Source organism: Pithys albifrons, chromosome 4, assembly GCF_047495875.1.
Source record: "Pithys albifrons albifrons isolate INPA30051 chromosome 4, PitAlb_v1, whole genome shotgun sequence".
Taxonomy (NCBI): domain Eukaryota; kingdom Metazoa; phylum Chordata; class Aves; order Passeriformes; family Thamnophilidae; genus Pithys; species Pithys albifrons.
Genome location: NC_092461.1, coordinates 23,593,440 through 23,620,948, shown reverse-complemented (window position 1 = coordinate 23,620,948; position 27,509 = coordinate 23,593,440). Strand labels below are relative to the sequence as shown.

The following is a 27,509-nucleotide window of genomic DNA, read 5'->3' as shown; positions in this document are numbered from 1 at the left end:
TTAAAAACCCTTTGGTGCTTTGCCCATGTAGTTTAAGCTGGATATGCCAGCTGTTTACTTTCATGAGTTAATGAGTATTTTTAAGCTTTCATCATTTGTTTAACCGCATCAGCATTAGAGGACACAGGGTTGTAGGTATTGAGAAACAAAATGCTGCTTCAATCTCTCAATTACTTTAGAGCTCTTGTTACATGTCATGTGGCAAAACTCAGATCACTTGAAAAAGTGTCCTGAGGAGAGAATCTATTTATTGAAATTAATTTCAGTGACAGAGATGAGATGACCTTGTTATAAACCGGGGCTGTCTACTGTCAGATTTATGCATTAGCTCTCCACTATTGCCCTGATCCAGCAGATCATAACTTCAAACCACACAGAGGCTGCAGTATGTTTATCTGTGGTCATTAAGCTAAACACACACTTCAAACACTTCAATTTACTTGTTAAAGACAATTTCTCACTCTCATTCCAGGTGGTACATTGCACAAAACCCTCCTAAAAACACATCAAAGCAAGTACTGCTTTGCAGTCAAAGATGCCTGCTACCTGAGGCGGTACTAACATTTGAGTGCTCTCCCTCCTATCAGCAACTTGCACTTTTACATTTAAAAGGAGTCTGTACTGGCCTATGATGGTGTTCGTGACAAGACCCCTTTGGTATGAACCACATGTACTTCAAATCACTTGGAAAAACACTGGGAAGGTGGAAAAGCATATTTAACTGAATAGCTGCTCAAGGCATGTAAAGTAATTTAGGAGAAAGAGGTATAAAGAAGAATTTTCTGGTAGTCTTTCAAACTTCTTGGCAACCGTTGACTTCTCATTCATCTTTATTTGGCTTTGTTTACCAGCAGGAATTAATGTTCTTCTCTTTCAAAAGAAGATTTCAAAAGAAATCAACAGCAGAAACTGAACTTCTCCTTCAGGAGGCTGCAATAACTTCTGGTTCTTTTCCTTCCAAAGCTCTTCCAGGAACACAGCAGGTATACTGGTGGAAACTACTTTTGACACCTTCACCATGGTGCATCATCACTCATACCCTGGATTGCCTGGTTACATTTATGCTTTTCCCATAAAGAATTTACCATGTGTATTAAGGGCAGCATCCAGCTGTCACTTTCTGTGAGCTGGTGCATGAATTGCAGATAGCTCCAACTAGAAATGAATGGAGCATGTCACCTGCCAGTGAAATTCATGTCAAGAAATACATGGACTCTTCAGGTCATATCCAATGGGCAGGGACCTTTACATTTATTACTGCCAGTACAGAAGGAAGAGCAGAAACTGCCTTGAGATAAAGTTGTTATTTATACCCCCAAGTCCTGAAGAAGATGTCTTTGTAGTTGTGCTCCAGCTTTTGGAAACCTTATGGGTGTTATGGTAGAAAGAATACTAGAACAGTCTGTTTCAGCCTTAGTTTTGATTTGAGTCCAAATTTCCTCTGTATCCCTGTATGTATGTATGTATGTATGTGTGTGTGTGTATATATATATATATATAAAATTTTCATATATATTATACATATACATTTAAATATAAAATAAAAATACATATACGATTAAAAATACATCAGGAATAAATAAGTGCCTATAGAGTAACTGTTCAGAAGGTCAGGATGAGGGTCAGTTTTTCTTTGGATTAGTGATGGAGGAGAGAGGAGAAGCAACTCAACCCAGATACACCTTATTTTCAGGACCCCTCTAAAGGCTGGGCACACTATTGCTCAGACAGCAGCAAAACTGCTCTTGCAATGCTTAACATTCAAACCAAGGACACTTCCAGTAAGACTCCATTTTGCACTAGGCAAAGGATAAGGGAGCTGAATCACAGCACTATTCACTGTGGCATTACCAGCTGTGCTCTAGGGCTACTCTCTTGGAATACATGAGTCCTTTGTTCCATCCCTTTGTTTTTCCAAGTGCTCTGACTGCCCTTGTGAGGGAGGGATACTTGACAACACAACTTTATCTGAGAAATGGGGTCAAAATAAGTGCAATCAGAGAAGGCTCTCCTATTCAGGTGCAGTGATGTAAAGCATACCAGGGAGCAGGGAAGAAAAGGCAAATCTGGATCCTCATACTGCCTGTAAAGTCTTTAACCCTGCAAGGTGGACAGGGGAAGTTCATGTATTGACCAAATTGGGATCTGTTGTGCAGCAGAATGTGGACTTCAAATGCAGAGCAGAACTGTACTGTGACATATTCCAGGGGAAAGTCTCTGTCAGAAATGTCACCAAAATCCTTTTCTCCTCAGATGTTAATTTGTGGGATGTTTAGAGGATGTAAAACCAGGGCAAGATTGAGAAACAGGAGCTTTGACCCTAAGAACTCAGGGACAGCTCACCTCAGCAATTATGAAAGCCCTGCAGTATGAGACAAATTCAATTGCAGTGACTTGCTTTCCATAATTTAGAGATCTTTCTTGCAGAAGATCCCCTCTGTAAGCTCCAGGCTTGCTTTAATGGTTTCCTTTCTTTTCTCTCTAATGAGGGAGGTGTTTTTCAATCTTGCATTGCAGGGAAACATGCAGCCAACATGACAAACCTTTTAAGCTTAAAGGTCATCAGGGAAAACAGAATTAAAAGTTCTCTCAAAACACCTATTTACGTGGAAAACGTGTAACAATGGAGTGCCAGTTGATGTAGGTATGCAGGAATTTTAGTGGGGATATGTTAATTAGTGACACCTTCTACAGGTGTTTGCACAACTTCATACACTGACATCCATGCAGTGAAGTTACGAGCACAGCCTGCTTGGAAGGGGATACTTTACACTAAGTACAGAGTCATGATCAGTAGGCCCTTCCTGAAGGTTAAGCAGCTTTATGAATCAGGCATATTTCAGGCCATAAAGTTTGTTTCCCCAATACCTCTGAATAGCACAATTTATAATACATATAACAGAATTATAGAAACAATTAGTTTGAAAAAGACCTGTGGAGATCTCTAGTCAAAACTTCTGCTTCAAGCGGGGTTAACTTCAAAGCTGGATCAGGTTACTCAGGGCATTATTAAGCTGAGTCCATTATTTCTGGGCAACTTACTATAGCGAGTGTTTGCTTGATTGCGTGGAAGAGGTTCTTCCCTTCATCCAGCTGGTACATTGCTTCCTGCAGTTTGTGTCTGCTGCCTCATGCTCTTTGGCTGTTAGCCCAAGAAAAGTGTATGGCTTCATCCATCTTCTCTGTAATCCCTTTCTAGGTAGTGGAAGACTGCTGTTAGCCCCCTCTCAGCCTTCTCTTTCCACACTAAGCAGAAGCTGCTCTCTCAGTCTCTTTCTGCACGTGACAGGCTCCAGACACAGAACTCTCTTGGTGCCCCTCCAATTTCTCAAAAAGGGCCACCTTCTGGAGAGCCAAAACTGGACACAGTTCTCCAGGTGCCAACTCACAAGTGATGAATAGAGGAAAAGAATCATGCTCCTTGACCAGCTGGCAATGCCTTTGCCAGTGAGTGCCCTCCCAGGCCTCCAAGTCCTACCCTGCAGCACTGCCAGACAGCCTCAGCTTGCCCTGGGGAACTGGGTGGCTCCATTTTAAGTACAGGGTCTAATGCCTTTCACTGTCAAAACTTTATGGAGTTCCTGTTGGCCCGTTCCTTCAGCTTCTCCAGGTCCCTCTGAATGCGAGCCCTGCCTTTCAGGATATCAATTGCTCCTTGCAATTTGGTGGGTTTATCCTAAATTCTATTAATACATTATAAAAGTATATTTATGCAATAATTAAATAATAAAAACTTCATTCAGTATAAGGCATTACCTGTGTTTGTATTGGTCCCATGCATCTTCAGAACTAAATGATGCTGGTATAAATGAAGAAATGGTTAAAATTTCTCATAAAGATGGTCTGTTTTCATTCTCAAGACATCCTAAACCATGCCAGCATGGATTTTGTGCTGAATTTGAAGCCTTTGCTTTGATGAGGAACTTCAGAAGGGGAATATTTAGTAAAATTCTGTGGATCTCAATACAACAAATGGCAAGTGGAGAAATCCTCTACATCACACAATCAACTAGATTTGGTTCAGTTACAATTCACTGATTTTGCCAAGAGGACCTGCAAAATACTTTACATATCTCTGTTAGTAAAACACAAATAATTTAAAACACAGGAGGTCACTGAGTAAGAATATAATATAAGAATATTTGACAGTGCAAGATAATGAATGCTATGCGTGGTGGCAAATGCTAAGTATAAAATGCAGTTTTCAGAGTGTGAGCAGTTATCTCTGAATTCCTGTTTGGTGAAACACAACTGCAATGAATACTTATTGCCACCTTATTTAGCAGCATGAACAAAAGGAACTGTTATAAATAAACAACACTATGACAGTTTCACTGCTGTGAGCTTGACGTTTTTGTCTGCAGTCAGTCAAACCGAAAGACAAAGCAATCAGGGAAAAGATTAAGTCAAACATCCAAATTATGGAGTTTCTATTTTTGTTTTAACTACTGTCATCACTGATTTGTCCATGATTTCTGTGAGGAAGCTGCCGGTGAAATTTGACAGGTGTCAGCATGCCATTTGCATGCTTCCAGATTGAAATAAGGGCTTTAAACGTAAATATACATGACTCTAAGGTTTCCTTAGCATATCACTAAAACTTTGAAGTGATATAAAGGGGGTAAAATTCACAAAGCAGAGCAATGTATGTTTAAAAGGATGCAATTAAGTAGTCAGTAATATGGGTCACACACATACACACAACAGAGGCCGGGTGTCTTTATAACTTCATGCAATGACCTGGTGGCTCTCACTGCAGTACCTAACCCCTATTCTCTGATGTAAGGATGAAACTACCTCTCCAGTTCAACTGTTCTGATAATAGCAGGTGACTCACTTCAACCTACTTGTCCTCAGGCCTAGTTTGACAGCCACTTTATTCTTTAGAGCCAGCAAAGCAAAACTTTAAATGTGTCACTAACTTACATGAAAACCCACAGTGCATATTTAGTAACCCATATGCTCTGCAAACAGGCACTCAGGTCAGAGGTGTGATGAACCCTTTGATTTGATCCAAGTAATATGTATGTTTGGTAAGCATTTGCAAGGTCAGTATTTGAAAACAAGACGGGGGCACATTGCCTAGGTAAGCCCAGAGGCTTGTTGCCCCCATCTTCCCACAGCTGGCACTTTGCAGGGCAGTGCTTGCTTTCCATGCATGTTCACAGCCCTCTCCATCTCTCCCCTTCAGTTTAGATCAGGGCTTAATCTTCCCCTCAGGAATGCACTGGGAAGGCTGGAGGAGATAGAAATTCAGGGGTTTTACTTCAGCATCGCTACTGATCATGATTGTCTGAAATGAGATGTCTGTAGTAGACTATTTAATACAGGTTGGTGCTTGAAAGGGAGGAAAAACGTAACTGCAAAATTATATTGTACCAGCAGGTCGGCCCGCTTCATTCTATTGTATAGATCACAGTACAATTTGAGAGGAATCTTCTTCACCAGGAGTTACCTACTGCATGGAAGACACCAACTTTTCACAGTGACTCTCTGCAGATGCTTCGCCAAGTAATTTCAGCTAAGCTTTGGGATGCCTATGCATCACATCTGCCTGTGTAACACTAACAAGTAAATCCACAGTACATCTGCCAAGTTCCACACTCAGGCATTCAGATGATAGACACTTAACCTCTAAAAACTTCCACAAAAAGTGTGTTCGTAATAGACCACCTCACTGGAGTCACGCAAATAACCATGCTAGTCATACTGCCAGCATAGAATGAAGACACTGAGGTGCCATGTGGGTGCCCGAAAATCTTGGGGGGGGGAAAATATGTGGTGAAGTAAATACTGAGATTTAAATCCCAAAGCTATTGAGTTCTATGATATTCTTCTCTGTACAATCAGACTATCAAGAATAGATTTGTGTCTATTGCAAGTTCCTGTGGAACGGAAAGTGCAAGCACATCAGAGCGCTGACCATCACAGCTGTCACTGGCTGGCAGTTGTGACTCTGAATGTCTTTCTAAAGGAGTTTTCTAAAAGTATATATTGTCATATCACATGCATTTGTTATATTGGAAAGGCTTTGTCCCAACCCTGGTATTATGCAAAAACCTTTGTTTTAGGATCTCAGATACTGCTTTGGACAAGGATAATGAACCAAGCTGGTTTTTTAAATATAATACACTGTCATAGCACCAAATAAACAGCCCATACTTATGATCTGGGCTCAGGACTGAAGTTTAGACTGGAATGAAGGAGACACATCCTGTTTGGGGGAGAAAACAATGCAAGTTCAAGAGGTCTTTGACTGCTGAGTTTTTGATTGTTGAACTTTAAGGACCAATTTCTAATGACACAGAAATATATCCGCATATAAATCATCAGTTCTGTTCTTTGTGGAAATCTTTCAGCATTTAGGTATTCAGAGACAGTTTTCCTCCTTTATCATAAGCTTTCTTTGTTCAATGCCTACATTCAGTCAAATAGCTTTTTCAGATTCAAAGGTCCTTCAAAAGGATATATTCCAAAGAAGCCTGGAAGTAAGTTCCCAATACAGCTTCACACCTCCCCAGATGCTATTTTCAAATAATCATCTGTTCTGGGGACAGCAGATGGAAAATAATCTTCCTGATAAAAGTGGTCTAATGAGAGCTGGAGGACCTGTGCTGACTGCTAATTTTGCAAGAAGTCCTAAAGAGATTTTTTTATTGGATAAACGAGGAATATTGAGGTTTACTGTCTGCAAAAAAAAAAAAATCCTCCCACTTCTCTGATATTGAGGAACTTTGACCAAGCAGATGACTGTCCAATCTGTTTTCGTTTTGGTCTTCTTGAATTTAGGATCTGGGAACGACACTTGGCTTAATTTCTCAGTCACAGAAGTGAGGTGATGACCTCATTTGAGTTCCACGCCACAGCTCCAAATCCTAGCATCCATCTTCTCAGCTGTCAGAAGGAGGACAGAACAAGGAGGAAGCACTTCTCACTTTCTGGGATATAAACAAACATGATGTTCTGGGATCTTTTTTTCTGTATCTCCCTCAACAGAAAGGCACCTGGAACAGCTCTGCAATCAGTTTCTGCAGTAGGTCCTACCTTAATTGCTTTTTCTGGTGCTGTGCTGTTCTCCTTTGATCCTTCATTTTATACCCTTCCATCATCAGGCTTTTTTTATCCTGTTTTTCCTGCCCAGTTATACCCTCTCCAGCCCATACTTCATTCTCTCTCTCTCCCAGGTCTTCCTGTCTTCCTTCCTCTCAAACACTTTTCCTTTCCCAGTTTTCTCCTTCACTTTTTTTAAGGCTTGTCTGTTGCAGAGAAAGTAGAACCTGTCTAGCATACAATTAGACAGAAGCCGTAAACTAATTTTCCCTAAATAGATCAACCCTCTTTATAGATCTCTTAATTAACCACATTCCTAGCCATCACCCTCCCTTCTCAGAAGTACAATGCACTCCCTGCTGTCCCCTTTTTCCTGCATCCCCCCGGCACAGGCTGCTCCTGCCATAAGCGATCGTCTTTTCAATAAGAGCAGTATTATTTTTGGTGCAGCAGGAACTTCATCCTGCCCTAGTTCATGCACTGTACTTTGCCTTCTTTCTTCCTTGCACGATTTGTTGCTGCAGCTTATCACCACATACACTCTGCTCCCCTTCTGCTACAGCTTCAAAGTACTCTAGATTTTTTGATTTGCCTCTCCTACTGCTCCAAGACGCTGAGTGATGCAGAGAACCTCCCACAGCCAGAAAGTAACTGTGATTTTTAGCGATGATGTTTGCTCTAACTATTTAAAGCACACTTAAGAAGACACATAATAAGTAGGTTTGAGGGAAGTGGTAGCAATCCACCCACTACGTTCCTTTTAGCTAACCCTTTAATTAAATATTAAAGATACGGTTCTCAGGAAGATTTAAAATAACCCACTGACGGAAAAAAGAGACAGGTTAAAAAACAGCAAAAAAAGAAATAATCACCCCCAAAGACTTACCACACCTTCATGCTGTTTTTAACATAATTTTGCTGTGCTGATGAGAGAAGAGCTTTTCCAAAGGCAAGTAACAAACCTTATGCTTTCCAGTGCTAGATCACTCTTTGTGTTCTCAGGGAGTCACACTATGCATTGCAAATTATTTGATGCTTAAGCAAACATAATAGTTTCCTCTTTCATAAGGGATAGCAAAAAAAAGGTTATAAAAACTGAGTAAGTAAATTACTTGAAATCTTGAAATGTTATTCCTCACTCAAAAGACATCTCTGCTGCTGGATGCACAGAACTGATATGCAGTTTGAGGGGAAAAGTATATATATATATACACATACACACTGATGATAGCAATGTCTCCCCGTATAAAGCAGGGTGAGATAAATGACAACAAGATGTGGGCAAGTTTGTGGTACAAAGCATTTCCCTTTATAACTGAGTGAAAGCCCACCAGGTGGGTATCACAAATGATTAGGGGAGAATGAGAAGAGACTACTGATGAAGATTAGAAGTGCAAGAAACCATGTATCTCCACAGAACTGAGTGGCTCCGACCTGCATATTCATTTCAGTGAAGGCTTTCATTATTGTTCTCTGTATCTAGCTGACAAAGCATCGGTAGGTTAACTGAGCAGAGACTTTCACTAGTACTGCAAGAATATCTGCACTGCTGCGTCTTCACTTGTGTTTGAACACCATTGTCCTTTGCAACTCTTTTGTTCTTCTATGCTGTGTGTAGTTTTAAATCAAACTCCAGACCCACAAACTCTCTGCATAGTCTCCACTGTTGCTGTAACAGAAACTGGTCAACCATTTTGATTGGTTCTTGTGTAAGCCATACAAGGGAAAGTGTTTCCAAACACACACTGCTTTTCCCCTCCAAATCAGCTTTACAATCAATACTGTCCTAGTTTCAACTAAAATATCACAACAGATACATCTATATGGTGTTTAGAATCTCAAAACAGCAAACTATTACTTTGAATACAAGAGCAGGCCAAAATGATTGAATTCCTGAGGCAACAGAAATGATACTGGTGATTTTATTCAGCACGTGTCCAATACGATTTTCCATTTGGAATCCACATTTTTTAATACTTCTGTATACCATTCTCAACATTACCTTCAGCTTTTATGGAGTCCCTTAGAAAGTTTTTTTTTCAATTTTTTTACCAGAAAACTTAAATTTTAATGATTAAATAATAGGACATTTATATACATCAGTGGGTTTTCTCAGATACTGGGCTCTAAGTACATACAATGTCTATTGAGTGAAAATAAAAAAGAAAAATTCCAGTCATGCAAATCATCTTACAAACCATGTTCCATTTGACTTGAAAATTTTTACTCTGTTACTGGCATATCATTTCAAAATTAAATTTCAAGGTTGTTTTGTCCATTTCCATTCATTTGTTTTGCTGTTTTGAAGAACTGACAGGCCACATGCTATTGCAGAAGGTACCAGCAGGATAATAATTGTTCTGCTACCATCAACAAACTCCTTTGAGCCCTGATGTGGATGTGTTTAAAAAACCACCTAACCTTCAGCTAACTGCACTGGTTTATTTCTGAACAGCACATCACAATATCAGCACAGAGAGCACATTGTAACCGGTTGGGTGATTCCACTTAATAATTTTTCAACACTAGGATCTTTCAGCACTTTAATTCTGGTTTCATTTAAGGTCATATATAGAGCACAAATGAGGTCTAAATTTAGTCACAGCAGACCACAGTTCCACATAAAGACAAATCTTCAAGTTATGTTGACCTGCTAGGAGACAAAGATAAACAGCACAGCAAACATGTACCTGCAATGCACTGCTTCCCTATTAAATATTAACGGTTTCATTTACATTTAAATGAACTGAGCAGTAATGGATAGACTTTCCAGTACTGCTGTTTGGTGCTGCTGTCATGGAAAGAAGCTGAAGACAATGTGGGCTGTATGGGGGTAAATGACGCAATCTCAGCATCCGCTCAAGTGACTTCAATGATGACCATTCTCCAGTCTTGAAACATAATCCTACACATTTTTTTTCTCCCCCTCTGTAAACACATCTGTTCATAAATAACTTAGATGTCTCCTTGACATTCATGGTATGTAACTGAAGCTGAAGTAGAAAAGGATGGGCGGTGTACAGCACTGAGGAGATGTCACAGTACTTTTTTTCAGCATTTTTGTCAAGTGCAGGTTGCTAACATCAGCCATCAGAGACGGGCGGGGTGACCCACCCATATTTTTCATGGGTCTTCACCAAACTCTTAAATGTTGCTTCAGCTTCCTTTCGACTGAATGACTTTTTTGATTTGCCAGCTTTTCTGCAGATACGGCCCTGCGCCAAACAAAAAGAAAACCTTCATTAAAGATGTGAACACACATCTGGAAACCACAGCTCAACTTTTCAATGCATCAGCCCAAAAGACATTCCCTTACGGGTACCAGAAAACAGAGTTCCCAAACTTGAGCAGACAAATGCATTATTAGAGATGATTAAAAATTATACTCAGTGAAGAGGAAAAAAAAAAGATTAAAAACAAAAGGAGACATCTGCTGGGCTATTTCTCCCCAGCGAGACCCTGTGCTGGCACGCTGCCCTGCATGCAGCAACCAGCGGCTGCCGCTGCGGCCGTGCCACAGGGCTCACCTCCCTCTCTGCTGCACTGGGACCTCTGCCATTAAGTATTTGGCATGAGGAGCCTCATGCCCACCCCGCACAGCCAGGGGGGCAGCCCTGTGCACACAGGGACTGAGAGACACACGCTGATGCGCCACTGAATTGGTGCCTCAGCACGGCAGCATCTCAGGACTGTCCGTATCTCCCCCCTCGCTGCCAACGCACAGTTGTCACTAAAAATTACATCCATCCCACGAAACACACTTCATGTTTCTTCCTCCAATCTGACCCGTGAGAAATGAACAGCTCCAGCCTTTTTCAAAAGCAGGAGCGCCTTAAACCAACTTGCTTCCAACTTACATCAAAAATTCTAATTTGCTTATTACCCCTTCATGACAAGTTTGATAATAAATGAAAGCATATCCATTCACACATACTGCATTTTTATTACTCTGCAATTAGATATTACCTCTAAATGCACAGCAGTATAAAATTTCAAATCCTTGTTTGGCAATAGAGACTTTTACTGAGTTTTTAATAGCTTACCTTATTTTTCACATTGGTCTATGTCAATTACCAACTGAGACACAAGAAAGAAGTATAGCTGCAGATTAAGAGCACTCTATAACAATAAATACCTTTAAAGACTGCACTGAATGCCTTTTTAACAATAAATGGTGTTGGATGAGCAGATATCATATTGCTGTGTTGCAATCATTAAGAGCCAAATTAGTATGTTCTCATTATTTCTATTCTTTAGTTCAAAATGATGCATTAGGGGGCATATTTTGCCTCCTTGATTTTACTGTCAAATTGCAATTTATACCAAAAATTGTCACTTGCAATCGCATGCAACAAATACTGAGAAAATAATCAGGAATATGGAAGGGGGGAAAGGGGGGGAAATGGGAAAAATAAAACAAAATCTGTACTCAGAGTATAAAAGTTACTGTTACAGACTAAAATGAGTAAGCTAAGTCTGCACTGTGGACAAATTATTTCTTTCCAGAAAACTGTCACAATATTGCAGAGGCTCTTTTGTCTTCAATGCTATTTCTATTATAACAAAACTACAGACACATGACAGAAAAAAGGTGTCTCCTACTCCTGTTTTAACAAGTCATTTTTCAGTGCAGTTTGAGTTCTCTTCAGAACCCACCTTAACTGAAGATTAGGAACAGCCTCTAATTCCCACCTCAACTGATTCACAGTCCACTCCTATTTCACAAAAATAGCTATTTTACCTGTCAGTGCTTTTTCTCGCCTTTCTCCCTAGTTGTCATTTACAGACTAGAAATGTATTTCCTCTTTAAATACCCTTCAATAGACTACACAGTGAGGCACCTTCTTCTCCATCTCCACACTAATCTGGCAATTAGTATGCCCCAAATAAGGATAATCTGAATGGTTCCAAATTTAACCCTGATCATAAATTTTCTTAGAGCACATTTACTTGTGACGAATGGAATAATTAAATAAAACTGAGTAACATACTTTTAAATCTTACTGAATAATTTTAATACATAGTTATATAATGTGTAATTATCAATCATAATTATTATCTTGCAGGAGTACTTTCATTGTTACAAAACGCATTTTGTATTTTCTTCCTAATCTGAGGTTTTGCTGGAAGCACACTTAGAGAAACATAGGAAGAGATAAAAGCAAAGTGCAACAGAACATTAAATCACCACAGGAAATGCTGTCCTCAAACTCACCAATGAAATATTTTTGAAAGCAAACATAAACTTACTGTACTAAATTTCTGGATTAGATCCATGTGCCATGTCCTGTGTTTTACACATTATTTTCTAACATTTAAGGCTTTGATACCTTTCTGCATTATGTGCACAGTACCTAGGACAGTATGATCCATGTCTTCCCTAGCTATAACAAAGTATTAATATTGAGCTGTATGTAGAAATGGGATCTTTGCATTGCTCATGTTTGGTGTTAGCCATGGTTGACTTTCAAAGCAGGAAAGTAAGAATTCTCTGGTGTTACAATAACGTGGTGAATATCATCACAGATGATGGCAGATGAAATGAGCATTGCTCCAGGAGTTTATTCTGATATTTTTTGTTGCAATGGATCATTAAATCCACTTCCATCCTGGTACCATATGCAGGTTGTATGTAAACTGCACCATAAAAGACCAGCTAATTCTACCATGCTTTAGTCCATGTATTTCTATGTTTATACAGAAACTATGGGTGGCATGGTCAGCACTGTCTCTTATTAACCAATATCCTGCCAGCTGTTTATAATTTGGATAAAATTTAACCTTCTGGACCGAAAGTTTCCCTATTTGGTGCCTCAAGTAAAGAAAGAAGTATGGAATTTCAGATGACAGAGTTGGGATGCTTTTGAGTCTGTACTCGGGTGGTACTTACTGTCTTACTGATTTTTAGCTTTTTGCCATTGCCATAAAACTCTTCCCAAGTTTAAGTAAAAAATGTAATTTTGGACGCAATTATAAAAGAAAGTGTCAAATGTTTTAACAGGCACCGTTACCAGCTCTGACTACAGTTTATTTTCAGACTGCTACTTAAACATGCAGTCATTTTAACTCTGTTCAGGAGCCTGTGAGCTGCTGCATTCTGCAAACACGATAACGATGGTATATACAGTATGTAAATATGCTGCTGGCCACAGCTCTATTGAACACAACTGCATTTTGTACCGAAACCTCATGTGTCACTACTGCTGGGGTAAGGAATATACATCATTTGCACAGTCAATGTTTTGATGTGTCCAGCACCACATCAAGGAAAGGTATCAAACTGATATCTGAACAAGATCAAAACATTCCACAAGAGATTTAAAAACAACAGAGAAATACCCAAGAAAGCCTTTCATAAAGATATCAATGTCGACTTCAGCTCTGAGAAGTTGCGCCAGGAGCTTATTTAAATACTTGCAATACTTTCAGGCACTCACAGAGTGCCTTTCATAAAAGAATAACTGAAAACCTAATTAAAGAGCTAGAGAGAACATTTCAGATTTTGCCATCTGCTGTGACTTCGTGTACTTATCAAGATACAATTTTAACAAGCTAGAAACATATGAAAGGTGAAAGCAATGCCACAGCACCCAACTGGTTTATGCAGCCATGCTGAAACCCAGGGGGACGTGTGCTGTGCTGAGCCTCCTCCCTCGCTCGTGCTCCTGCTGCGCCCAGTCTGCATGGCATGGGGAGCAATCGCATGTCACTCATTCGGGCTTTGTCCAAACTAACGAGCTTGAACAAATAGCTGATAAGGATCCAATCTATAACCCTGATAACAGCAGGCAGAAAGACCTCCTGGAACACAGTCTGCTGTGGGTAGCCTTCTCAGGATCCTGGCCATACCAAGGACCAACCGCTCCCTCCTGCAATCTTCAGCAAAGACCCAAAGTGAATCTCAAGTACGATTTGTCCCTCTGTCCTGGTTTCAGCTGCAATACAGTTCATTTTCTTTCTAGTAGAACTAGTGGTTTGGATTAAGTATGAGAATAATGTTGATAGCACACCCATGTTTTAGCTGGTACTAAGCAGTGCTTGCATGAAGTCAAGGGCATTTTGGTGCCTTGTGCCATACCCGAGAGCAGATGCACAAGAAGCTGGGAGGGAGCATGGCCAGGACAGCTGACACAAACTGGCCAAAGGGATATTCCATACCACAGAATGTCATGCCCAGTATATAAACTGGTGGGAGTAGCCTGGGAGGGGCCAATCACTGCTCCGGGACAGGGTTGGGCATCAGTCAGTGGGTGTATCTCTCTCTCATTACAATTATTATTATTATAATTATTAGTAGATTATTGAAACCAAGTAAAATATAATAACTTCTTATCTCAACCCACAACTTTTTACTTTTTTTCCCTGATTCTCCTCCCCAGCCAGGTGGGGGATGGGGTGAGCCAGTGGCAGCTGCATGGTACTTGGTTCCCAGCTGAGGTTAAACTATGACACATCCACATATGTGGACCACTGTGGGCAAATCTGGGAGCTTTTCTACTTCCAAGTGATGCTGCAGTAGTCTCTGCATTCTTCCACAATCATGAACACTTCTCCCCTTCAGATCACCACGTGACACTGAAGTGCATCCGCAAAAGTATTCAACTCCCCATCTAGTAGCTCTCTAAAGTATGTCAGTACCATTATCAGCAATGTGCCATGCTGATTCTTCCCCAGCACCACCAGGTCACAAAGTGGTCTGAAAAGAGAGTTAAGTCCTGTGCAGAGATGCCAAATACAAAACATGGAACTCTTGAGCACTGTAATTCCACTAGGACCATGTATCTGCCACATCTGGCCTCCATATCACAAAAAACAGTCCTGACATTTCTACAGGTCTTTACAGAGTCAGGAGGATTTCTTTGGCAGAAACAAAGCAATTTCTCTCTCTTGCCAAACCAATGATGGTAGCTTCCAGCGCAAACCCCAACATTTCTAGTGAAGCACACAGTACCAGGTGTGCTTCCATGTGTGTCCTGTTGGCACTACCTGGAAGGACAGGACTATGTACTGGCCATCAGCCTTTCACAGACTCATACAATAACTGAAGTCCTGGCTGGAAGGGACCTATGGTGGTTGGTAAGTCCAGCTTAGACACTTGGAGCTGAACTGCCAGCACAGGTCCTGAACCCTCCAAAACTGTGATCAGTTCTCTCCTGATGCCATATCCTAGGTCCCACATTTTCAGAGATTTATTGTATGCAGCCATCAGTCCTAGAAAAGCTGATGTTATTGTGGAAAAAATGTAAGTCCTTGTGCTACACATCTCTTGAGATGTCACAGCAAACCCTTCAGGCACATCTAGACTCTTTTTCCTGGACCAGTTAACAAAAAGTTATATACATTTCAAGTGCACAGCTAAGAGACTCTGGGGCAGGCAAACCTTCACGTTGTTAGCACAGCTCTTAACGCAAACTCTTCAGCTCCTGGCAATGCAAATAACTCAAGGTTGGTCTCCCAAAGGAAAATCATACCTCGCCACATGGGGCTAAACTTTGCATAAGAATGCATGGACAGTTTCCATTTTCTGCTTCTCTCACTTAGCAGATCTCTTTAGCAGGATCTACGGACCCACCCTCTGGGTAAATGTCAGGTGATGGAAAACAAGCAAAGGTTGAGAGAAACATACAAAAGACTGCAGAAAGTTACTATGCCACACATGACATCTGTGGTGATCCCTTCAAGGACAGGAAGAAGATCCACAGAGACATGGCCATTTTCCAAGTCTGTTGTCTCAGGCATCTCCATGGATGATACAAAACTGTGAATTTCCTATGTACTGAAGCATGTTATGAGTTTCTGGTATGTAACATGTTCCATATTGTGCCAGCGACTAACGGCTTTGGGCCCCAACCGTTCAAAGCCACATACTGTGCAAACATACTCAAATATTTTCTGATAAGGAACAGAGCTTCAGTGCTTAAGCCTGAACTGGTCTTATCCTAGAGCTTTTAAACAAGTTTACAGAGAAAAATATTTCCACTGGCTTTAGAGAAACATTCAAAAGTAAAACGATGCTGAAGTGAGCTACTGTCATGCTCTCAGTACAAAGATTGCAATGTGTCACAACATCACTGTTAGAGTGCAATATACAGAGTCTCTTCCCCCAATTACATGGTTTATAATCTTTTTTCCTTCACGTACTGATGAGGCACAGTTGTGTCTCAAAAACTGCATATAATTTATATTGCACTATATATTATTAGCTATAGCTAAAACAAAGCAGTACAGAAACTGATACAGACAAGTATTGTTGATGCCACAGCATAAGAGAATTAAAAATCTGATGTTTTTCTGCAAATGTGTAATTTCTGAAACAGTATTTCAGAAATTACTTGCTTTTTTTGTTCTCTTTTTTAAGGATAATCCATACAAAGAAATGAAAACATAGCACGTTCCGGCTTTTAAGCATCCTATGAACTGCGCCTTCTGGGAGTGGAACTGTTCTTTGTCCAGGAAAAAGAAATCCGAGTTCCAGCTGAGCAATTAGAAATGCTCATTTATCTTCGTACAGCCTGATGCTGGTAGCTCTTAATCGATAGAAACACTTACAGCTCCAGTCTCTGACAGCTCCAGAGCACTGCGCTGCTCTTCCTCACCTTTACCAAGTCAGCACAGAGCTGGCAGCCTGATTGCAGCACAAATAAGGGTTAAGAAACTCCCTTCCTGCATTGTATGGGTGGGACAAACTCTGTGTAGGCAAAAGAATAAAAAAATCTGGGTGGCTGGCTACATTCTTTGAAGGTGCCTCAAGCATCTCCAGGGCTGAATGTCTTACAATAGTGGGCTTCTGTCAAAATAGATAGTCCCTGTTCCCTGCTGCCAGATGAGTACCTGCTAGTCCAGGTGACAGAGGGATACCTTTCTGTGGAATCAGGCACCAGCAGAGTGCCTGAAGGCCAGTCCACGTGAGAAGGTTAGGAACATGACATCTACTCTTTCCATAAGCACACAGGTCCTCCACATCAGGAACCTGAAGTTACCCAAGTTAAACACAGTCATGGGTGTAAACCCAACCAAAGCAAAGCAAACCATCCTTTATGACAGGCTGAAAAGACAAAGGCTCCACAGTCCAGACAACAATGTCTATCTCCACATTCCTCAAAGTTTTACAATGCTAAAACAAAAAAAGAGCAAAACAGTAGTAAAAAGCACGCTGCCTCTGGGAACATTTAATCGAGTTAAACGCAAATTTAGTAAGATCAGAGTCACAAGCTGACATGCTTTCCCCCTGCTATTTATACAAACGTGTCAATCTCTTGACTGCGGTATGTTTCATGCTGATGCACATGGACATCTACTCATAGAGATCCCACTTCTGAGTGCTTTAAGTACATATCCTCAAATGACCTTTGAGAAGAGAATTACCTGTACTTTACAGGTGGGAAAGAGGAATATAGTGAAGTTATATGACTTCACCATGTCTGCACCCGAAGCCAATGGCAAAACCTGGAAACTAAACTCGGATAACCTCTTCTCAGGCTAAGTGCTCTAAATAACCTCCTTCCCCAATAACTGTAGAATACTAGATATATTTTAATTGACATAATCTTGTCAAATTTACAGAAAATTTGACATTTATAAAAATTCACAGAAAATGTGAAAGAGTAGTAACATTAATTTCCTCCATTTTGTGATGCTTTAGGTATTTTTATGTGCACGTATTACGGAAACAAGCCCTATACTTCTTACTGCTGCTGGAGGTTTGTTACCATTTGCAACAAACCTAGAAACAGGAGAAATATGTAGTCATTCCACAGCTCATAAAGCCTGACTATGACAAGCATCTGAGCTCCAGGCCATTTCATAATGCAGGCTTACATCTTCCTTCCTCGGGTTTATTTTCACTCGCCTTTGAGTGAAGGTTTGGGATTGTAACTGACTTGTAACTCTGTCAAGGAGTCACTGCAGAAGTTCCATGGGTTTTGGAGAGCCTGTGCAGAAGAGGATTATGTCAATGAAGATCATTGATTTTAACAACACACACAAAACCATGAAGTAAATGAAAACAGACATTTTCCAAGGACAGACTCTGCACATGCATGACATAGGCAGCTATCTGCCATGCATGGCTGAGAACAGGCATGCCTGATGCATCCTTCCTCAGTGTGACTTCCAACTGGAATGGGGCAAATCAGACTGGCACCCTGACCCTGTTTCAGAAGAGGAATCACCTGAATGTGTGATGTGTGGTGCCCATTTACCTGTTCTGTGTACACTTGTAGGAACTGTAAATTCATGCTATCAAAGCACACCCATACCTCTCCCTAGCTTAGACTCCTTCAATTCCCAGTGCAGCACTGGTTTTTCTGCCAGCCAGGTTAGGCAACAGTACCATGCCCTTCCTGTGCAGCTTGTCCTGTAACTTCCAGGACCTACTCAGTTACTGCTGTTTGCAGACTGAGTTAAAGACCAACATCACAGAGTGTTCAGTACCCTTCAGAAATGACCTATGGAGTAGAACCCAGACCAGCACCTGTGCTTTCAAAAACTACAATAATGTCCAACAGAACTTGCTATTCCATTCACAAGTGCAACAGCTCTATGTTGTGCACCTAAAATTTAAGACACATTTTAAACCATTCAGTCAGCATAACTACCACAGCCTCTGAGGTTCTCCCTGTTTAACTGAGGAGGAACTGTACCCAGAAATCTTCCCATCTCCCTTTGCCCTGAACATCAGTGTTACCTTTTTTGACATTTACAGGAGAAAACCAGAAACTGTATGTGAAGGACTGAATACATCAAGGAAAAGAAGAGCTCTTCACTGACCCTCACCAGCCCACAGGAGCTTAGATGGGAAAAAGAAACACAGCCAATACTATGTTACTTAACAAACGCCCCACTTAGTGAGAGCAGATGCCCACGCTGGGACATGCCTCGGATCATGCCTAGCAGTAAGACTCCCAGGATATGAGGAGATGAATTACTGGGGAGTTACAAATCTCCAATCTGGAAGTCTCCAGTCACGCATGGAAATCCTTGGGCATTGTGTAGAGGCTAAGAAAGCTGCATATTTTCAAGATCAGCCTGTATAAGGAAGAGTAAATCTTCCTTACAATAGAAAGTGGGTTATTTAGGTTACTTCTCCTGAAGGATATCACCCTTCAGGACTGAGCTTTCTGCCTTTGAAAAAAATACAACTTTCAAGCAAGTATCTGACAAAAGACTCCAATACTACAAGGTTCCCTCTGCCTGAACACTCTCACTGAAGAAAATGAGCACTTCTTACATAATTCATGGAAGAAGAACCTTGCTCTTTTGAGCAAGTTCAATGCTTTTACAATCCAAAGCCACAATTCTTTCAAATTCTTATTTAGGAGATCAGCCAAGTGTTGCCAGGAAGAATTAGTTCTCCCTCGATAAAAGCATGTTTTAAAATAAGTAGTTTGTTTCAATTTAGGGATTTAATTTATTTGATGACTATTTTAACATTAAGGATGAGAGTTGAAAGTATTTTTAAATTTTCATTTTTATTCTTTGAAGAAGAAAAATGGAGATTATGTTCCCCCTGCTCTTTAAAAGAATTAGAACAGCCTCTTATTTCAATGAGTTGGAATCTCTGTGTCTTCATTCCTCTCAGTAGAATATATTTGCATAATAATAGTTGATGGCCAGAACAGCAATATATCAGAGTACACACAAACGATATTTTTTCCAGTCTGTTCATCAGGCCCAGCATCTCAACATAGCAAATATATATGCTCCCACTTACATTTCAGCTTGACAGTCCTAGGTTTTTCAATTGAAATAAAAGAGATATCATAGAAGGCCAATAGATCTGATTTTCCTCTGTAGCTAAACAATACTGTTACCTCTTTGGCCCACCATTTATACCTTTTCATAGGAGAACATACCCCCTAACACAGTCTTCTCTGTCACCTTTGTATATGAGTCGATGTGGCTTTTACCCATGGACATAAAGTAACATTTATTTCCTTGATGATAACCATCATAATTTTCTTGGGCAAGGAACCGAAAGCAAAAAGCAAAACAGTTTTAATTTTTAAGGCCCTAATTCAGAGGCCAGTGTGTTCTCTCTACATTTCTGCAGCCTTTGAGATTAGCTGATTTATTCATGGCTGCAGTCCTCAAACCCAGCATCTGGAGTATGAAAACCATGGATTTGCAATTAATTTCTGCTATACATATTTGAAAGACCTGGAGTCTGCTGACCTCCTGGACACTGTGCAAGTCCCATCTGCTATTTGCTCGCTCACACTTTTGTTTGAAAGGATGAAGAGGGAGTAATTTGGACTATGATTAACATCTACCTTCTGTAGGTGTTTTTCATAAAATAAGCCCATTTCTCCTGTTTCAATTTGGTAGAAGTCAGCTGGGATACTTGTACCTTTAAAATGGAAAGATAAATCTGTTCTATAGTCATACAAGGCATATACCATTTGAAGCAAACAAACAGGATTCCACTGAGGTATTTCTAATATTACAGCGTGAGCGATCAAAGTACTAGATACCAACAACTTTTATTTGAATTCAGGAACTTCTCTGATACAGAATTAAAGCTTAACTACAAACTATCTTTTCATTTTTATTTAAATCATGAGAGAGAGGCCAACAACAGAAAGAAAATTCAGAACTAGAGGTTCCTTGTTCCTATTTCAGTATGTCCTGTCAAAATTTTTATGCCCCCCCCGGAAGAATCGTGCTAAAAATCTTATGGTACTTCTGTTCACTGGAAGAATAAGGGAGTATTTCCCTCAAAATTAAGACCTTTTCCCATGACATAATCTGCAGTCGTCAGTTACCTGATAGCTGCCTTTGGCTGGAAGTCCTGTCTCCATGGACAGAACAAGGGACTCATAAAAAGACAAAACACTGGTCAGCAGTACTGCAAGCTTAAGTCAAAGGTCCCCAAGGCATCAGGTGCAGCTCTGTTTGTTGCTCTCAAAAAAGAAGAAAATTCCTGATGCATTATTTGGAAACTGGTATACATGGCTTTGTCCTCTTTTAAAAGTCCACCAAACCAGCATCAAATAATTCCTCTTTAGTGAGTAACAATATGTCTATTAGAAACACAAAACCCTCTCCCACTTTTGGACAAAGTCTGCTCCTTTTCCTTTGGGACCACATCATCCACCATGATTTCAGGACAGGCAAATGACTCCTCCCCAAAACATGGGCACTGGTCTCAGCCCTGTGTGTTGTCACTCAAAGAGAGCCTTGATGAACTTCCTGCTGTTCCAACCCTCTCCTGTGACCAGCACTGTTCCCCATTTCTTCCTTCAATTATTGACATTATTTTAACAATGGCACCATTAGGAGGAAGTAGAGAGCAACAGGCTAATTTTTAAACCTCTCTCTTAAATTATCAATAAACCATTTTAAAGGGCTAAGGAGGGATAACACTCCAAGGGCCACCTGCTTGGCCAGGATGGACAGACAGACAAGACATGAGAATCTCTGCCTAGACAGGCATGTCAAACCTTTGCCTCAAGGACAACAAACAACTGGTTTTCAAATTACTTCATTAGCATCACCCCACCTCCTTGGCTGGCACGAAGGCTCTGCAGCAGCTCACAGCCACCACTTCGCTGGTTCAGCAGGGCCAAGCTTTTGCCTGTGATGACAGGAGCCAGTTAGCAGCTGACTGTGCAGGAAGCAAGTATAAAGTCATCCCTTTAAAGCAAGGCTACAGTTGAGTTAAGGACAACACCACGTTTTTTAAAATAAGATTCTGGATCCCAGACAGATAAACAGTCTTCGGCCTTTGATGTACTGAGAATTCCCCTCAAGATACTGACTAGAGCTGTGTGAATAATTGATTTTCTCAGCTGAATAGCTGAAGCAACCAACCAAACAAACCCCAACTTGTTTGTTAATTAGCATTTTTTTCCTTGAAAACTGAGAAAAACAAAGTTAAGTTTCTTGATGGTTGAACTGTTACATTCAAATAAAAATATTCTCTCTTCCATTTAAACATTTTTCTTTATATCCAAAAAAAATCTAAAAATGCAATACTGGATTGATGATAGGAAGCAAGGGTGTGCACCCCATAAGGTAAGACATCTCTCAAGCAAAGTAATCTGAGGCATATGGGTTTTGCTTTGTGAAATCCAGAGAAACAGCCACCCTGCTTTGAAATCCAGTCCCTGGGACACACGCTCAGGTTTGGGAACCTGGACTCATAAAGGCAATACTGAAAAGTAATGGAAAACTACTGATTTAATTTCTATGTTATTCACTTATGCCTCCTGAGTGACATCCCATACGATGCCAGAACGACTTAATTTCTCTTTTACTCTGCTAAAAGTTCTGTGAAATCCATTAGAAAAAAATCTGAATTTTTCAAGATTCTTGACTGTCTGAAAATGTATTTTCAATGTTAGTTTTATCTGCTTTATATCACTTTGTCAAGAAACAGAAGGTCATACATGCTCATAGTTACTATTAGCTCTCTCTGAAGAATCAGCAGAGAATGGCAGCATCACAGTTAGCTCAGCAAAATGGGACTGATGGGAAACACTGCATGAAATCAGCCACCTTGGTTTTATCACTTGAATCACCAGGAGGAGGAAGGTGTGCCAGTGGGAAATTCGGCCCTGCCCACTCACACTGGCGCCCATGCCAGCGAGATGCACCTTTGGATGTGTCACAGGCTGGAGCACTCACAGTGATTTCATGCTAAATCATGGCTCTGCAAACCACTGCCATTTCTCTGGAAGGTCCTGTTGACCCAACTGCAGTGGCAGTGCCTCATCACCCGCTCAGCCCTACAGCTGCGCCATTTGCTCAGGCAGGGTCATTCTGAGGTGTTGGAGAGCAGCACTCACTCTTCCAGCTTTGCTGATTAAGAGCAAGTTTCTTGAATATTTCATGCTATTGCAGGGTGCAGGCTGCTCACAGAAATTACACAAGTAACCTGGTGACAGCCATTGCTGTTGGTTCAGGATGACACCTTGCAGGCACCAGGACTGCCCACGGCATGGCAGGAGTCACCCAAACCTGGCCCTGCAGCACTGGGGAATGCAGCACCTCAGTCCTTGATGCTCCGCTGGCTGCATTTTCATTTTTAAAAACTACATGGTCCAAAGTAGATCACCGTTAAAATGAAATGGGGATAGGGGAGCGCCAGTCGTATTTTGAGCCCTATTATGCAATGGAGTGGGGATTACATAAGGAGGGGAGTGCAATTACAGAAACGTGGCTCCCATGACACAGAGCCCAGCTACGGTGACAGGCCAGCAGCCCATCACAGGCGACACCTCTCTAACCCAGAAAACAAATTTAATGACAGCAATGCCTAATAACCTTTCCATTTGGATTGAACAATCCGAAAGGCTGAAATGTGCACGCTATTTCTACTTAACTACTAAGTTACTGTCAGCAATTTATTTCTGTCCTTTTTTTGAACCACACGCATTCTCTTTTTATTATAACTGACTTTGTAAACTTCTGGAAGAATGTTATTGAAACCTTTGTTTTTCAAATGTGTTCATTAATGATGCCCACACAGACATCCTCTGTTATCAAAAACTGCTACTACTTTCTGTAAATCTCTTAAGTGGTTTAGGGAAGAAAATTGTCAGATTACACAGCTGAGAATTTATTACTAATAAAACAATTCAGTGCTTCTCTTCACTGAGCCATTTTATGATCCCACTAAATCTTAATTTAACCCCTTTAGCATTCAACATTACAGAAAGAAGCTGAATTGTTTCAAAAACCTGAGAGAATTTAGCATTGTCCTTCTAAATTTGTGTTAAAAATAACAGGAACTATGGCCTCTCTAAGAAAGAGATGGGTTAACAGTGAGATGTAGTAAGAGTAGCAACAGAACTTCAACATACCGCAAGCTCGTTGTTAATTAAAATTAATTTTTTTCTGATAGATGTTTCTTATATTCCAAGGTGACCTAGGAACTTGACCTCTTCAAATGAAGTGCAGAGAGAACTACTATCTGATTAAAGAAAGGTGCAGTAGGCCCAAACCACATAGAGAAAAAGCAAGAAAAGCCACTGACGAAAGAGCCTGTTGAAAAATCAAAATTAATTTTCAGTCTTAAGAAAAATTGAGCCTTTCCTTCTGCTCATACAAGCAGTTCCATAGAAGGAAACAGCAGTAATCTCAGGTTTAAGCAAATGAAAATATGTTATTATTCACTATTTTCCCACCTTCTTGCCAAAGCACAAATTTAAGAAGTTACTTAATATCATATACTGACAGACACGGAGCTGTGCACGTCCCTTGAGTTCAAGGGCATTCACAAACAGGAAAACCACTCAGTCACAACCATGTGTACATTGCCCACTACAATAACCATAAAAAAAAGACTGCTTATGAAGTTCACCAGCAATATTTACCCATTTATTAAAAACGCTTTATGAAATAGTTCTAAGGATACTCTGCAGGAGAGAAACAAAAAAAAACCAACATAAACCCATCGATTCAGCTCAAACGAGATCCTCTGCCGTGGGGACCGATCACCTCCTTAGAAGAGGAGAGCTGGTAGGAACGTCAAGCTGCTGCAGCTGCAGTACATACCCGAAATTACTTGTTCCTTTCGGGCCGGACGATTTAAAAGTGGCACAACTTTTGCCAGCAACTCAGGCAGAGATTCCTGGTGTGACCCCGAGACACAGCTCAGCCTGGTGTGCCAAGCCTCAAACCCAGGTCGCTCCTTCTCTCCCGAGGGATGCTATGCGGGACAGCACAGACAAAGACTTGGGGCAGCAGCTCCAGCTCCGCCAGCGGCAGCACTGCACGCAAGAGACCCGCGAGTATGGCCGACGAGCTGGGGAAGGGCAGGAGACGGGAGGCTCCAAACACAAACCCCACCGGAGCCCGCAGAGCCCCTTTTGCTTTGAGACGAAGGAGGTGCCCCTGGAGCGCATGGTACCCTGGTGTGCCACAGGCGGCAGAACCAAGCAGAGGGACAAAAGCCGGGTGGGAGGACACGAAGGATGCATGTGCTGCTCGCCCCTCCAAGCTACCCCGCACCTCTGCTGCACTTGCCCGAGAAGGCACCCCGGAGTCACACGTGTGTCCTTGCCTCCGCCCCACCGGTGAGACCCGGTCCTCGGGGAGAACTGTCACCCGGACCTGGCCAAGGTCAGCCGTCGGCTGGCCGCCTTTGGGGTTCCCACCCGAACGCTCGCACACACCCGCATCCCGAGCGATGGATGTACGTGCTCCTCCCCGAGCAGGGAGCCCTACCTGCCCCTTGACCAGGCTGGCGGCGAACTGCCTCATGACGGCCTCCACGGTGTAGGCGCTGGACCAGCCGCGGGGGGTGAGCAGCTCCATGCAGATGGCCCCGCCGTCCAGGACGTAGCCGTTCTCCAGGCGGGGGCTGAGCACCCTCATGAAGGGCGGCGAGAAGGGGAAGTTGTCGGGGAAGGTGAGGTTGAGCAGGATGTACTCCGTGTTGGTTTCCTTCATGTCCTGCCACAGCACCGAGTCCTTGTCCACCTGGTGCAGCTTCACGTTCCAGTCGAAGAGGCTCTCGTCCACCAGCTCCACCGAGATGAAGCGGTCGCTGAGCCGCGCGATGTCCTGCAGCTCCTTCATCAGCCGCCGGGTCCGCACCTGCGTGCAGTGCTGCTGCCGGCCCGCGGGCACCAGCGCCGCCGGCCCCGACCCGCACCCGGGGCCGGGGCCGGGGCGCTGCGCCGCCTCCTTGCCGGCGCCGGGCTCCCGGCCCACCTCCCGCGGCTTCTCCCGGCCGCCTCCCGAGCGCGCTGGCGGCGGGGGCTGCTTGCCCGGCTCCGGCGCCTTCTTGTTCTTGTGGCCCCCGGGGCTACCCTCGCTGCTGCTGCTGCTGCAGCCGCCCCCGGTGGGGCCCTGCGGCTGCGGCTTGTTGCTGCTATTCTTCTGGTTGCCCCTGCCACGGAGCGAGGAGCCCTGCTGGCTGCTGCTGCTGCGGTGGTGGTGGTGCTTGGGGTCCTCCGTGTCCCGGCTGTGCAGCCGGATCAGCCCGATTTTCCGCAGCAGAGTGGCCATGTTGTGCGCGGCTCTGCGCTCCCTCCCGCCTCTGTGCACCGCTGGGGCTCTAGTGCGGCTATTATCAATTTAAAGCCCGGCTCGGCGGGTTTGCTGCTGCCGAGCGGCGAAGCCCCTCTCGGCCGGTCCGGGGCGCGGAGAGGCGGCGGTGCCGCTGCGGTGCCGGAGGATGCGCGGCCGCCCCTCAAACGCCTCCCCTGGCTAGGGCTGCGGCGGGCAGCATTGCCGCAGCGGGACCGCTCCCGCGGACATCACGGCCCCGCCGCCGTGGCCATGATCCCGTGGAAAGGAAGGAAGGTCGGGGGGAGGGGAGGGGGGCGGGAGAAAAGGTAGAAATGAGAAAAAAAATAAATCAATCCCCCAGCCGCCCGCACGGAAGAGCCCCCTCTCTCCCCCCGCACAGCGTCGGCGGAACCGCCTGCGCTGCAGATGGCTCCCCCGGCACCTTCGGATCGTGCCCGGCCGAGCCAATCCCCGGCGGCTCCCGCGGGCCGGGCCCCGCCGCGCCGGGCGCCTCCCTCCCGGGGCGGGCGGCGGGGATTGGAGCCTGCCCGCAGCCCCCGCCGTGCCCGGCCCTTTGTTCGGGAGCGGGGCCGCTCGCCCGGGAAGCGCCGCCTGCGCGCCTGGCGGCACCGCCGCTGCGGGGCTCGGCGGGGCGGCGGCCGGCGGGCAGTGCGGGCGCCGTCCTGCTCCGTCCGCCCCGCCCCGTGCTGCGGCAGCGGCCCCGCCGCCCAGGCGGGGAGGGGCGCCCGGAGAGACCCGCGGGTGCGTGGGCAGGTGTTGCACAAGTGTGTGTGTCTGTGCGTGTGTGTGTCTGTGCGTGTTTGTGTGCGTATGTGTGTGCCTGTCGTCGCCCACACACCCGGGAAACGACACCACGGCAGCTCCAGTGCACGTGTGTGCACACGGATGGAGCCCGCACGCAACGCTGAGGCAGGACAGCTCTACGGTCATGTGTGTAAGGACGTGATGACATTTAAGTGCGTCTGCATATGCATACTTACACCTACACACCTAAACGCATCTATTCACATGTATAAAGCATCTAGCTATAAAAATGGGAACTTACCTATAAAAGGGAACTTAGAGAGAGTGAGATCATTTACAAAAGCATGTAGTGACAGGACAAGGAATAGGTTCAAACTGAAAGAGAATAGGTTTAGAAGAGGTATAATAACTCCACATCTGGTTTTTTCTACCCTCACCCATTTCACCAGCGCCATAGAAAAAAAAAAAAAAGAGGGAAACCCCAATCCCACCGCCCCCTTTTCCTTTCCCTTCAACACCGCATAATCCCTGGATGAATATCTAGCATAAGGCAGGGTGGTGGGGCATGTATGCTGAACTGAGCCGGAATGCCAGCAAGCAACTCAAGCCTTTGTGTTGGCTACATTAATGTTTTAAACTGAAAGGTCTCTGCATGGTGCTCCTGTGGCAGGTGGCACCAGGAGCCGTGATCATTAATTTAACATTATGGAAGTTATTTACCTGTCTCATACAAC

General features: G+C 43.2%; 1 protein-coding gene across 1 annotated transcript; it reads right to left on the bottom strand.

The window, feature by feature from the left end:
• Positions 1–8,956: 8,956 nt before the first annotated feature.
• UBE2QL1 (ubiquitin conjugating enzyme E2 QL1) lies at positions 8,957–26,764 on the bottom strand. Its single transcript, XM_071553656.1, has 2 exons — positions 25,222–26,764; positions 8,957–10,265 (listed from the first exon to the last, which is right to left on the bottom strand). The coding sequence occupies exons 1-2, from the start codon at positions 26,005–26,007 to the stop codon at positions 10,134–10,136; spliced, it is 918 nt and encodes a 305-aa protein (XP_071409757.1). The 5' UTR covers positions 26,008–26,764; the 3' UTR covers positions 8,957–10,133.
• Positions 26,765–27,509: the final 745 nt, after the last annotated feature.

Excerpts from the sequence above, each read along its gene's own strand:
- UBE2QL1 (XM_071553656.1), bottom strand. The coding sequence starts at position 26,007 with ATGGCCACTCTGCTGCGGAAAATCGGGCTGATCCGGCTGCACAGCCGG. Across the intron at positions 10,266-25,221 it reads CCAGCCTGGTCAAGGGGCAG|GGCCGTATCTGCAGAAAAGC; the intron begins GTAGGGCTCCCT and ends TGTTTGGCGCAG.